This window comes from Lolium perenne, chromosome 2 (assembly GCF_019359855.2).
Source record: "Lolium perenne isolate Kyuss_39 chromosome 2, Kyuss_2.0, whole genome shotgun sequence".
NCBI classification, from domain to species: domain Eukaryota; kingdom Viridiplantae; phylum Streptophyta; class Magnoliopsida; order Poales; family Poaceae; genus Lolium; species Lolium perenne.
The window spans coordinates 123,272,405-123,286,829 of NC_067245.2; the positions used below are offsets into that span (position 1 = coordinate 123,272,405).

Below are 14,425 nucleotides of genomic sequence, written 5' to 3' on the forward strand. Positions count from 1 at the left end.
GCTTGTAGGACCGACTTCACCAAAATCTCCTTGCCTTTCTTTGACAGACCTTGCCCCTTCCATCCAGAGACCTTCATCCCTGACCTCTCATTGATATACTGAAAACAGCCCTCTTTTGACCGTCCTACTACTGTTGGGAGCCCCAAATACCTCTCACTGAGAGCTTCCGTATCAACTGTCAGGACTTGTTTTGCCATATCCTTTGTGTCAGGATCACACCCATCTCCAAAGAATATTGACGATTTTTGAAGATTAACCTTTTGGCCTGAGGCCGACTCATAGTCCTCTAGGACTCTCTTCAATGCAGGCAAGCTTTCCAACGACGCTTCAAGAAAAACAATGCTGTCATCAGCGAAAAGAAGATGGGTAATGTGAGGACCATCCGTACCAAATTGAACGCCCTTCAGCATATTATCCTCCTGTGCCTTCTTGAGCAACGTAGAAAAACCCTCCACACAGAAAAGAAACAGATATGGAGAGAGAGGATCTCCCTGTCTTAGACCCCTCGATGGAATAAAAGGCTCAGACAAAGCCCCATTCATCCGGACAGAGAATCTAACAGAACTTAAACATCTCAATACCATATCCACCCAGGCACGTGCAAACCCCATCTTAAGAAGAATGTGCTCAAGAAAAATCCATTCCACCCTATCATACGCCTTCATCATATCAAGCTTCACCGCACATAACGGTTTCTTCTTCCTCCTTGTTCTGATGGAGTGAACACACTCATAGGCTATGAAAACATTATCTGTAATAAGCCTCCCTGGAACAAAGGCACTTTGCTCCTCGGCAATCATGAAAGGAAGAATAATCTTTAACCTATTGGTCATGACCTTTGAGGCGATCTTGTACAGCACATTACAAAGACTTATGGGGCGAAATTGAGAAAGCAGCTCCGGAGATTAACCTTAGGAATAAGGACAATCACTGTATCATTAAAATCCTCCGGAATGGCGCCTCCATTCAGGAACTCCTTAACAGCCCCACAAACCTCTTCTTTTAAAATCGGCCAGTGTCGTTGATAGAACAGGGCCGGCAGACCATCGGGCCCTGGCGATTTCGTTGGGCCCATCTGAAATAGTGCCCTCTCAATCTCCTCATTTGAAAAAGGCGCCAAAAGCTTCAAGTTCATCTCCTCACTAACCGAAGCCTGTACTTGATCAAGGATGACGTGCATATTATTAGCTCCCTCTGATCGATACAGATTTGAGTAGAAAGTACGGGCCAGTGCTCGCATTTCCTCATCCGTAGTTAAGCGTCTCCCATTTGGATCTCTCAAGTCCTTGATAGTGTTCTTCCTTCTCCTATGAGAGGCCCGATTCTGAAAATACCGAGTGTTTCTGTCACCCGTGTGTAGCCAGTTAACTCGAGACCGCTGTCTAAACATGATTTCTTCCCTTTCAAAGTGTTCATGTAGTTCTCGCTCAATCGCTCGGACCCCCTGTGAGTCCCCAGAAATCAGGGAGCTTTCTTTTACCTCAGCCAGCCTCTCCTTGAGTCTCTTAATCTCTCTCTGAACCGACCCAAAGACATTTCGGCTCCAAGATTTTATGCTACCTGAGACACGCTTTAGTCTGTTCCAGCAGCCTCCCAACCCTCTGTCCCCCCAATCCTCCTCCTCCCACGCCCGTTCCACCATGGATGTATATCCCTCATGACGTGTCCACATTTCTTCAAACCTAAACCCCAGTGGGTTTGGTGGTCGTCGGGCAGGGACTGTGTCCATCACTTTAATGAGCAGCGCTAAATGATCCGATTCTTCAGTTATCACATGCTCCACCGAGGTTGCAGGGAAAAGATGAGCAAAGCTGTTTGTGCAAGTAGCCCGGTCCAATCTTGCCTGCACATTTTCCCCTCCATCCCGCCGGTTATTCCATATAAAGGCGTACCCCGAAAAGCCCAGATCAGCCAACCCACAGTCGGACAGGCAATCCCTAAACCGCTCCATCTGCGCAGCACCCCTCCTATTTCCTCCCATTTGCTCCTCCTGTCGAACAATTTCATTGAAATCGCCTGCACAGAGCCAAGGAAGGTTGTCTTGTCGACGGAGATAGCGCAGAGCATCCCACGTCTTCTGTCTTAGCTCAGTCCGCGGTTCGCCGTAGATTCCAGTGAATCTAACCTCAGAGTCTCCCATCTTGATCGCCGCATCAATATAATATTGACACCAAGGGCGAACCGAGACATCAATCCCATCCCTCCAAAGCAGCGCTAGACCACCACTCTTTCCTCTGCATTCAACCGAGACACCATGTCGTAAACCCAAACTCCACTTTAGCCGATCCATGGCTCCCTTTGTCTTCTTTGTTTCACTTAAGAAAACCACCGCTGGGTTGTAGATCCTAACCAGGTCCCGTAGCTCGCCTACCGCCGCGTCCAACCCCAGTCCGCGACAGTTTAGGCTTAGGAGATTCATTGCTCTCGGCGGCCCCGTCTCGCAGGGTCCGCCGATGGATCTTGTAGTCGAGACAGATGGATGTTGTTGTTACATAATGCCATATGATTTGCCAGGCTGAGATTAAGCCTTCAGAAGATATCTATTGTGATGTGAAGAAACGCCCTTCGCTAGTTTGCTGGTCATGTGGTACTCAGGACATGACAAATGAAACTGATGTTGATGACAGAACTGAAAAAAGTTACACTGAAGCAGCAGCTCAGAAGCTAGCCTCAGTTTCTCTTGGAGCGTCAGACGATGAGGACACTAACAGAGAGGACAATAAATCACCTCCGATAGGAACTGACAAAGGACAGGCCATGGAATTTCAAGAATCCTTGACCAGCAAGCAGCATGAAACGCCACCGTCAGGACCTTCTGAAGATCCCCTCCAGCTATATCCTCCAGGACGAATACTGCACTGGTTGCATTACCAGCTGCAGAGCCAACCACAAGTCAGCAAGGTGGCCAGGAGGAAGTTGTCACCCTATATGAGACACCTCGACATCTCTACAGCAAGATTCGGCTGGGGAAATCCATGGTAGGGGAACATTACATGCCTAAGTATATCAAGACCATGGAGCTGTTGATTGAGAAGCTTGCAGGGGAGGACGACGATGGTGACCAGCTGGAGCTATTGTAGCATTGACTGGTGTACAGAATAATTGTTGTACAGATTGTGGAAACAAAAGTTAGTGTTTCGGTTTGCTAGTACCTTAGATCTGATTTTTTTTACGGTTTGCCATAGCAATAAAGAAGTTGTACAATCTCTAGTTGACTCTGTTCTGTTTTTCTGTTCTCATTTCCCTTTGACAATCATCACAGGATCAGCTCAAAGAGCAGAAGCTTGGTGATGGTTTCAGTAATTCAGCAGTGTTGTTGTTCTTAGCTGTGCATATTAAACTCCAAGTGAGGTTGGCTAACCCATTATACTTGTATAAAATAGACCAACTGTTTGAAAAGAAGCATTCGATACTGAAGTCCTAAGGCTGTATCAGATTCTTAAACCATGAGATCCATATTGCTCATCATCTGTGTGCAATTTCATATTGTTTACTTTCTAACTGAATCTCCATGCAACGAAAAGAAAAATAAATATGATGATACTTTGTGTGCAAATCTTAGTGTTGTACTTAATACTGTGGTTCCACAGTGAAGAACAAACAATGTGCTGGTACTAATGTAGTATTATTTTTTATGAATCGGAGCTTACCGACGTCAAGCGATTGATAGTTGGATGCTCCCGGCGATTCCCGCTAGGCGATCCCCGCGATAGAGGAAGTGGCGGCGGCTGCGGCGGACAAGATGGGGCCCCGCGACGGGAGCAGGGGGTGGCGGCTCGCGGCGGAGGAGAGGGGTTGTCGACGGAGAGGCCGGGGATGTGAGTCCCGCGACGCGGGGAGGGGCGGCGGCTCGCGGTGGCGCCTCGCGGATGCGACAGAGAGGCCGGGCTGTCAGTCCACGCGTCGGGCGAGCGGTGGCGGCGGAGGCTGCGGGGCGGCGGGGGCGGCGGCGGCTGCGGGACGGCGACGGCTGCGAGGTGGCGGTGGCAGTCGCTCGTGGGAAGAACTCTGATTTGGCCCGCTTTTCGTTTCTATCAGCTTTTGGATTATACTGATTTAATGAGTTGGAGTCTAAAACGTCCGTTGACAATTATCGTAGCATTATAGAAGTTACAGGAAAATTATTACAGATTTAATCAACGGTCATAAAAAATTAGATTAGATGGAACCACAATTTGATTAGACGGAACCAAAGTTCCGTGCCTATCACCGTAAAAGAGCTCTTCGTAACATATAGTAGAAGGTAAACAAATTCACAATGAAGTGTAATCTGAAGGTTCTTAGCGTACGCATTAAATATTATTTTATTTTCAGATGTGATAAGGCCATAAATTTTCAAATAATCTTTTTTTGATTAGCATGTTGCACGTTAAAATCGCTTGCTTGCAAATATCTTAAGACGGATGAGTAGAAACTATCACTGATCTTTTTCGCAGGGCAGCAAATATCTGCTACTCCGTGCCATCGATGCTTAAAACAACAATTAAAGCAGTTCACTGCCTCGGTTCACCTAAAACACTACATTGTTTGTTTATACTATTTCATATATTCTTCATTTTGCAGGTTTCGGATGGTATTACATAATGGATGCTAAGCGTAGACTTATTAGATGGGTTCTCATTTCTTGAATAAGAGGCAATTGAATTCCAGTAAAATCATTTGGGCACATGTCAGGTAGTTTTTACTTCTTGGCTTTTTTTCTGCTTGCTCAATCAACAAATCACCCACAATGAAAAGAGTGAGTAGTTGGGACACTCTATAATTGATTAAAATAAATTATTTAATTAATTTTCACTTGCTACTTTTGTAAAAATGCTCCAAAAATAGTATCAAGAAGAACATAAATACATTAGACATGAAGATTAAAAAAATCTCATTGCTAGCCGCGCAATTTGCGCGGGCCACCCATCTAGTTTTTATAAAGCTAGCTTGCTTGACCAATGCATTGGTGTGTTTCTTTGAAGGGTTCGAGGTTTGAAAGCACACCAACATGTGGCACCAACATTCCGCTGGGCCGCAAAAGGATATCGGCATATGTGCCCCATGACGAAGATGATGTTCTGGATCCCTCATATGACGAGAAGCTTCAGCCCTCACCAGATATATTAACATCTAAGGTCCTAGTTCCTCCATATCGCTGCGCCTTATCATATATTTGAGCCAGTTTCACGTGCTTTTCACTTTATGAATTTACTGTTCGAATTTTGCACCTTAATTTTTGTATTCTCTTTGTTCCTTAAATGACATCTTAATTTTGTCAAAATTTGTATTTATCTGGACATATTTTGCGACTTCTTTCGTGAGACAGTGGGAGCATATTTACTGGTAGTGCTGGCACTATATTCGTTGCCCGTGGAGGCAATGCTAGCGAGCTGCTCGCGACATGGTTTCCTAAATGACCATGTTTCGCTTTTAACAGGATAAACTAAGAGGCTTAACGAGGGCCTATGGATGGAGCCATAAACTTCTCGGGCACAAAAAAGTCATTGCCAGACCTCCAAACTTCTAGACCTAACAGGTCAAGCTACAGAATGTTGCGGGAATCACTCGATGATGTAGATGAGTACCTACAAGAACTATGCCTGCAAGGAAATGTTGTATAACAAAACCTAGCCTTGAGCCAAACATATCATGCCATCAGAATCGTCCACTTACTGAAGGAAAGTTATAGTACATGGTGCTTACTACACTTAGACTATTGTACTATAAAGTGCTAACATTCATTTAGGTTAGCTCTTGTTGCATGATGACCATATGCTTTTTGCCTCCCCTGTTTGTTTATATTTTTCATATATTGATGCTACAGAACAAGACCTGCTCCATCCTACTAACAAAGGAAAAAAGACTCATCAGGTTGCCCCGATCACGGGTGGCAAACTGTCAATTGTCATTTCAAGAGGGAGGACAAGCCTGGAGTCAGCTCTCATTACTGCCAAGTTTGCAACTGAATGCAACATTGCAATCAGGATCCACGTGCATGTGCGCACGCATTGGAAGGACTATAGGGAAGACACTAGGCTTCTCTGTGACTTTATTGGGAAAGTTGTTGTTAGTACATACTGCATTCCTTTCCGCGTTGTTTGTCAAGCCTTTAATTTTTAGAGATTGTTATTCTTATTTATGTTCTTTCATGTCACTGGGAAAACTTTGATATGGACACAAAAGTTTCACCAGTAAAAGCTTCCTGTAAAAAGCATGTGCAGAAAGGAGTTCGCCAACAATGACACCTCCTGAAAAAAACGTACTTTGATATCCATGCTCTCAATGATGTTTCAAAAGAAAGCACCATCACATCGATGACTAACGCTGAGTGGACCAGACTTGTGACATATTGTTCGGAGCCGAAGAGCATGGTTAGTTTTCCCTGAAATCAGATTTGTTGTGTTGTATATGTGTATTCACATATTTCTAATTCCACTATTAACACCATGAACCGTTTAATGGTTCAGTTCCAGCAAACAACTGGGCCATGCAGCTACTCATCACACTTGGAAAATCTGGTAAGTCAAGACATGTCCCTAGCTCAATAGAATAGTGCAATGGGTGTTTGTTGTCTGGAGTTATTCAGTTTATTCTTTGCTCGATCCATGTTCTGCCTGTGTCTGTTTTTGTAACATTTGTTTGTATCTCATAATATCACCTTAGTGTATCCAATTCCTTGTATCAAAACAGATTGCTGACTCTTCCATATTGGGGAATGAATTAATTCCGTTATCGAAAGTTGCATGCACATTAAGCTAAATTACTGTTTTGGTAGTAGCTGTTTGAATGCTAAATTCCTATTTCGGTAGTAGCTGATCCTTTCTGCAGCAAACATATGTCAATCATGTGAACTCTATCTTCATAGAGACCCATCAAACATATACGTTGGTTGAATGTATGTGTTTCTTTCTAGGGACCTAAATACAATGATAAAGAACTGACTCGTCTGGATCTTTTCAGGGAGACACACTGCTCAGTAGGCCTCCTCTATTTTCCGAATTTTCACTGTTGGGCTTGCGTATAATCAGCCCAATATTTACCAGTCAATGGGCTGGAAGGGTTTTTTATGGGCCACTCCATAAAGTGGCCCAGTCATAGTTGGACCGTCTACGCCTGATCATAGTTGGCTCTGTACGTTGTGGGCTACATTTTTTTGGGTTGCAGTCCGTACGTCATAATGGGCTATCCATACATCGACAGGTGTCAGCTAGTAGTTGGCCCAGAAATGTCATTCTCACGAGCTGTGCGAGCGCCACATGGGCGGTTGGGTCCACATGTTGTGCGACGTGTCCAGTCACAATTGGTTGGCTGAAGATTTTTGTTTATCTACAAGTTCGGCACGTGTCCAAACTATGGAGCAAGTTGTGCTAATCAGGATGCACCACGTGTATTATACACGAACTTTGTTGGAAGCAACGTTGTCGGATGATGTCATACTAGATGACAAATGATCACGTGACGCGACACGGCAGAGCCTATAGGGCCACACGTTCTCTGACATGTGTGACCTCCTGCCGCGTACGGTTATTCCCGTCACAATGCACCGGGCCAGCTGAGATTTGGGCTTGGACCTAGCCGTCATGGATCCATGACGCATTTTTCTAACCGTCAGCTGGTCCATCTGTGACGTGTGGTTCGCCACGGTATTCCAAACCGTCAGCATCACGTGTCCGTGAAGGATTTTTGACATTCACCGACGAACTAAAATTGTTATGAACTTGCGTTGTTTGTAGTGTTAAGACCTGAAAGTTTTTCAAATGCCGATAAGATCAACTTAAGATTTCTTACTTTCTCAAGGTCATGTTCCATAAAAAGAACCGTGTCATTGGCATATTGAAGGACTGATAAACCACCATCTACCAGATGCGGCACTACCCTCAACTTGACCGCCAACCTTTGCACGCTCGATGATTATGGAAAGCATATCCACCACGATATTAAATAATACCGGTGATAATGGATCTCCTTACTTAAATCTTTTTCCGTTTGGAAGTATCTTCCCACGTCATCATTGACTTTAGTGGCGACACTTTCACCGAAAACAAAGTTATGAATCAGAGCACACCACTCATCAGAAAAACCTTTCATTCTGAGTATTTGTTGAAGGAAAGACCATTTGAATTTATCATAAGCTTTTCCAAAGTCAATTTTTAAAATAACACCATTAAACTTTTTCCTATGGAGCTCATGCATTGTCTCATGTAAGGTTACTACCACATCAAGGAAATTCCTGCCTTGAATGAACGCCTTCTAAGACGGTCGCACTACATGATCAGCAACAGAGTTAAGCCTAATAGTTGCAGTTTTTGTAAATATCTTAAAGCTCACATTAAGAAGACATATAGGACGATATTGTTTGATCCTTTCTGCTTCATTAACTTTTGACAGTAAGATTATCTCACCGAAATTAAGGCGAAAAAGCTGTAGTTGACCTTCATGCAACGCACTGAACAATGCCATAAGGTCCGATTGGATTATGTCCCAGAAGTTTTGATAAAACTCTGCTCGAAAACCATCCAGTCCAGGGGCTTTGGTATGTTTCATTTGGAAAACTGTCTTTCTTACCTCATCCTCGGTATAAGGTGTTGTAAGGAAGGCATTTTACTCCGCAGAAACTTGGGGAATATCATGAATCATGGATTCATTAATAGAAAAATTCCCTTCCTCAGGTTTCCCAAAGATATTTTTATAATAACTAGTAATGTAAGATTTGTGTTGTTCATGGCTAACAATCATACCCTCATCTTGAACAAGGGAATGAATATGTTTCTTCCTATATCTGCCATTAGCGACTGAGTGGAAGTATCTTGTATTCGAATCACTTCCAAGATGAACTGTACGTTAGATCGTTGATACCATTTCAACTCCTCTCTCAACACGGAAGCCATCTACGCGTTGTATTGACTGGTAAATTATTTTTAAACACTTGAACTTGCCCTAGTAGGAAACTAGCTATAGGTGTGAGGCTATTTAGTGGCGCACCATTTTTGCGTGCGCCACATAAATTAGGTGCGCCACTGAAATAACATGTTTTTGTGGCGCACCAGGCACACATGCGCCACAAAAATATGGTGGGCCCCACTCTCGGCCAGCCCCAATAATTGATTTCACTATTTCTGTGACGCACAGGACCACGTGTGCCACATAACCTAGCTCGGTGCACCATAGAAATAGACCCAATTATTGCTCGGTCTGTATATCTGCCCGTAGGCAGTCGCCCTCCTCCCCTTCCGCACCCCCATCCGGCCCCCTCCCTCCTCCCTTCCGCAGCCGCCCTCCTCCCCTCCCTGCGCGGACGACGACAACGGTGACCAGGAGGAGCTCCTACCACCGCCGCGGCCTCTTTGCCATCAAGGCCAAGAATGGCGGAGCCTTCCCCAAGGCCGCGAAGCCTGCCACCGCCGCTGAGCCCAAGTTCTACCCCGCCGATGATGTCAAGCTGCGCACCGTCAGCACCCGCAAGCCGAAGCCCACCAAGCTCAGGTGTGTCATGCCGCCTGTCTCTCTCGATCCCGTGCGGAAGCTTTACGCTGATATCGATTTGGTTTGTCGCTCGCTCGCAGGTCTACCATCACGCCCGGGACGGTGCTGATCCTGCTCGCTAGGAGGTACATGGGGAAGCGCGTGGTGTTCCTCAAGCCGCTCAAGTCTGGCCTGCTCCTCATCACTGGTAAATCGCTGCTGCCTTCGGCACTGCAGTTGCTTTCCTTGATACCTTGTATTCTAGCTCAGTAGGGTAGCTGTATGCGTTGCTGATTACTGAACTAAGCTCACGGTTAGCTATCCAAAGTAATTATTTCATGGTAGAAGATCTCGCTTGTTTTGTTACCCACATCTAGCTTGTAGTCAGATAAATCAGATCGACCCTGTTACTAGCATTTGGTTTTGTTTGATTACTTCGTCTCGTACACCGGCGTTGTACCTGTTGTGTTTGGAATTGTGCTTTGAAAGGTGGCTTAGGAACTGCACTGAAATGCCCACGAAATACCGAATCTAGTTCTTGCATTATTTCTTTTTGGATTGTGTTACTTGTATGAGCATCCGTTGGTATACAAGTTATTCCTGGACATCAGACAATCTTACATATTATTGTGTTGTAAAGAAGCTGCCATTGGCATTTTGTAGTGGACAAGTTCTGAAGTAAATTCAGGGCTCCTCTTCTTTTTGAGTTTTAATTCAGTAGAAATTGTTCTATTATTCCTAGCAAGAGATTCAAATGACATGAATTTCATATGTTTGCCTCATGGTTTATGATGTTTGCCAACAGTGATTTTGCTACTAAATGTTTCAGTGAGAGCAGCTATGTTTCTTATTATGCTTGCTAGTTACACGAGGTGGGTGCTCAACTTAGGAGTTCATAAGTAATTGGGTGCAAGTTTATAATGAAATGGGTGCAAGTTCATATGATGGTCTATTACTGACACTGAATTAAAATGAATTGGGTGCAATTTCATAAGGATTTGGTCTTTAATTTTATTTTCACTTGCCGATGATACGTTGCAAACGTATCTATAAATTTTTATGCTACATGTTTGTTTTACACCAATATCTATATGTTTTGTTTACACTTCGTTGCACTTTTATACATTTTCCGGAACTAACCTATTGACAAGATATCACAGTACCAGTTCCCTGTTTTCTGCTGTTTTGTATTTCAGAAAAGTTGTATAGGAAATATACTCGGAATTGTATGAAACAAAAGTCGAAGTTCCTATTTTACTGTAGCGAAGACGGAGTCCAGAGGAGAGATGAAGGGGCACCACGAGGCGGCCACACCAGCCCTTGGCGCGGCCCATGCCCTGGTCGCGCCTAGGGGTGGTGTGGGACCCTCGGGCACCCACCGACCTCGCCCTTCCGCCTATTTATTCACCTGTTCGGGAAAAACCTAAACACCCGAGCCTCCATCCACGAAAAGTTCCGTCGCGGCCGCCATCGTCGACCCTAGCTCGGGAGGGTTCTGAAACTCTCCACGGCACCCTGTCGGAGAGGGAAATCATCACCGGAGGCCTCTATATCGCCATGCCCGCCTCCGAAGTGATGCGTGAGTAGTTCATCTCTGGACTACGGGTCCATAGCAGGAGCTAGATGGTTGTCTTCTCCAATTTATGCTTCATTTTTAGATCTTGTGAGCTCCTATCATGATCAAGATCATCTTTATGTAATGCTACATATTGTGTTTGCTGAGATCCGATTAATATTGAATACTATGGTTGAGATCGATTATATACTTGGCATATGTTATTTGTGATCTTGCATGCTCTCCGTTGCTAGTAGATGCTCTGGCCAAGTATATGCTTGTGACTCCAAGAGGGAGTATTTATGGTCGATAGTGGGTTCATGCCTCTAGTAATCTGGAAGAGTGACAATTATTTCTAAGGTTGTAGATGTTTTGTTGCTAATAGGGACAAAACAACAATGTTTTGTCTAAAGATAATTCTATTGTTTACTTTACACAAATTTCTTAATGCGATAATCTGTTGCTTGCAACTTAACACTGAAAGGGGTGCGGACGCTAACCGCAAGGTGGATTATTAGTCATAGACGCAGTTGGATTACTGTCTATGTATTATGTTGTAATGCCCAAATGAATCTTGTCATGTATGGTCTTTATTCTGGCAATTGCCCAGCTGTAATTTATTCACCCAGCATGTTATTTATCTTTATGGAGAGACACCTGTAGTGAACTGTGGACCCCGGTCCTTTCTTTTACACTGATAAAAGCATCTACTGCAAACACTTGTTATGTTTACTTAGTGCAAGCACTGTTCTCTTCAATTCCACTGCAAACAGACATCTCTTTCTACACTATACGGTTAATCCTTTATTTTCAGCAAAACCGGTGAGATTGACAACCTCACTGTAAGTTGGGGCAAAAAAATTTGGTTGTGTTGTGTGCGGGTTCCACGTTGTTGCTGACGCCGGTAGTGCGCCCTGCCAAAAGTCAGCTAGCAACACCTTTAGAAGTCACTCCTTTCTCCTACTGGTCGTTTAAACCTTGGTTTCTTACTAAGGGAAAACTTGCTACTGTGCTCATCATACTTCCTCTTGGGGTTTCCCAACGGTGTGCTCTGCACTCATCAAGCTACTTTTCTGGCGCCGTTGTCGAGGAGAAAGAGGATTTCTGCAAGGGGAGTCTCTCATCTCCAATCTCTTTACTTTGTTATTGTTATGCTTAGTTTATTTTACTTTGTATTGTTTGCTTCATTATATCAAAAACACAAAAAAAATTAGTTTCTATTATAGCTTTTATTTATTTTGCTATGTTTTAATTTTCCTAAAATGGGTACTCCTAAAAATACTAAGTTGTGTGTCTTTACTAGCACAAACAACAATGATTTTATTTGTACACCTTGCTCCACTTGTTCCTAAAGCAGCTTTTTGTGAAATTAAACCTGCTTTGTTAAATCTTGTTATGAAAGAACAATTTTATGGTGTTAGTACTGATGATGTTGCTTCTCACCTTAATAATTTTGTTGAACTTTGTGAGATGCAAAAGTATAAGGATGTAGATGGTGACATTATTAAACTGAAATTGTTTCCTTTCCCTTTGAGAGTGAGAGCTAAACATTAGTTACTATCTTTGCCTAGAAATAGTATTGATTCTTTGGTAAAATTCAAAGATGCTTTCATTGGAAAATATTATCCTCCTGCTAAGATATATCCTTGAGAAGTGACATAATGAAATTTAGACAATTTGATAATGAATATGTTGCTCAAGCTTCGGAAAGAATGAAATCTTTGGTAAAGAATTGTCCCACTCATGGACTGACTACTTGGATGATCATCTAAACTTTTTATGCAGGACTAAAATTTTCTTCAAGAAACCTTCTGGATTCAGCTGCTGGAGGTACCTTTATGTCCATTACTTTGGGGGCTGCAACAAAACTCCTTGATGATATGATGAAAAAATTATTCTTAATGGCACACCGAGAGGGCTCCACAAGGTAAGAAGGTAAATTCTATTGAAGAAACCTCCTTCTTGAGTGATAAGATTGATACCATTATGTCTATTTAAGAAGGTAAATGCTAAAACTCGTGTTGATCCAAATAATGTTCCTTTAGCTTCTTTGGTTGCTCAAGAAGAGCATGTTGATGTGAACTTCATTAAAAGCAATAATTTTAACAACAATGCTGATGAGGACATCCCATCTATTGATACAACCGCTGTACCTACAGCCACACAAATACAAGGACCAATCACTCGAGCTCGTGCCAAACAACTTAACTATCAGGTATTTTCGTTTCTTGGAACTATTCCTCATATACATGAGAATATGATGCTGCCTAAATCAGATATGTTTGTTACTCTTAGGAATGATGGACCTAGCATGGATGAGGAGGACAAGCATTGGAGCATGATCACACATGGAGGAGATGGCAGCAAGCGCTTAAGGATTAAAGATGACGCCACAAGTGGAGATTTCAGGACTTTGAAGCCACCATAAGAAGAGATGAAGACATGGACGAAATATAGATTTCTCCACTTCATAATTTCGTCCATAGCATAATATGGTGCTGCGTCACCTTTAGTTTTGGGCCAGGCCCATGTCATTTTCGCTGGAATTAAGTCAGCCACTTTTTAGAGTCCGTATTGAAGGGGAAAAGGCCTTCTAGGGTTTGGTTCGGCCACCACATGTATGGCTGGCCGAAACCCCACCTTTTCCTCCTTTAAATACCCCCATAGCCGTCACGTTTAGACTCGGATTTTGATTAGACTAAAAGTTAGCCATTGCTGCAACTCTCGTGTACTTCTTTTGAGGCCAACGCCCAGAACAAGACCGACTATTCGGAATCCCACCTTTTCAATAAAGCTTTCATCTATATCCGCAATATTCTGATTGCAATATTAGTTCTTACTTGTTATCGATTTCAGGTAGGAATTAAGACCCTCGCTGGTCAGGCTGATCGTGCAACCACAAGATCAGTAACTCCTGGAGATTGTCCTAGCGATTGCATTGGCGCACGAGCTTTGCACGTGTAGTCGGATCGTCAAGCACGAACTCTACCAACAAATCGATCAATCCACGTCTCATCGAAAGATCGGCCACCTTTGCCCTATCAAGTGGTATCAGATTTCAGGTTGCTCGGTGAGATTTTACTGTTTTCCTAGTGTAGATTGCATCTTCCATCATACCCATAAACCACGAAAAAGCCAAAAATACAGTTAGGGTTTAGATCATCTCGTCCCATAAACCCCCCTGCCACGCCTTGCATTGTCTTTTCAGTTTTGCATAGTTGAATTTGTGTCTGCATCTTCGTGTCGAGTTGTTGGTCTTAGCGTCTAGTTCCTTTAGAGTTTCGAGTTCTGGTCATAGTAGTTACGCCGCCGCCGCATACTCGCATCGCTCGCAGATCATCACCCACCATATACTTCCGCCATCGCCAGATACACCTGTCGTATACATACTGCCATATACTTCCGCCATCGCCATATACACCTGCC

At 43.6% G+C, this 14,425-nt stretch overlaps 1 protein-coding gene across 1 annotated transcript; it reads left to right on the forward strand.

Annotated features, from left to right (window-relative positions):
• Positions 1-2,598: 2,598 nt before the first annotated feature.
• LOC139835589 (uncharacterized) lies at positions 2,599-11,228 on the forward strand. The gene is made up of 6 exons (XM_071825453.1): positions 2,599-2,892; positions 3,114-3,140; positions 3,263-3,351; positions 9,193-9,465; positions 9,546-9,652; positions 10,708-11,228. Exons 1-6 carry the CDS (start codon positions 2,599-2,601, stop codon positions 10,869-10,871), a joined length of 954 nt encoding a protein of 317 aa, XP_071681554.1. The 3' UTR covers positions 10,872-11,228.
• The last annotated feature ends 3,197 nt before the right edge of the window (positions 11,229-14,425 follow it).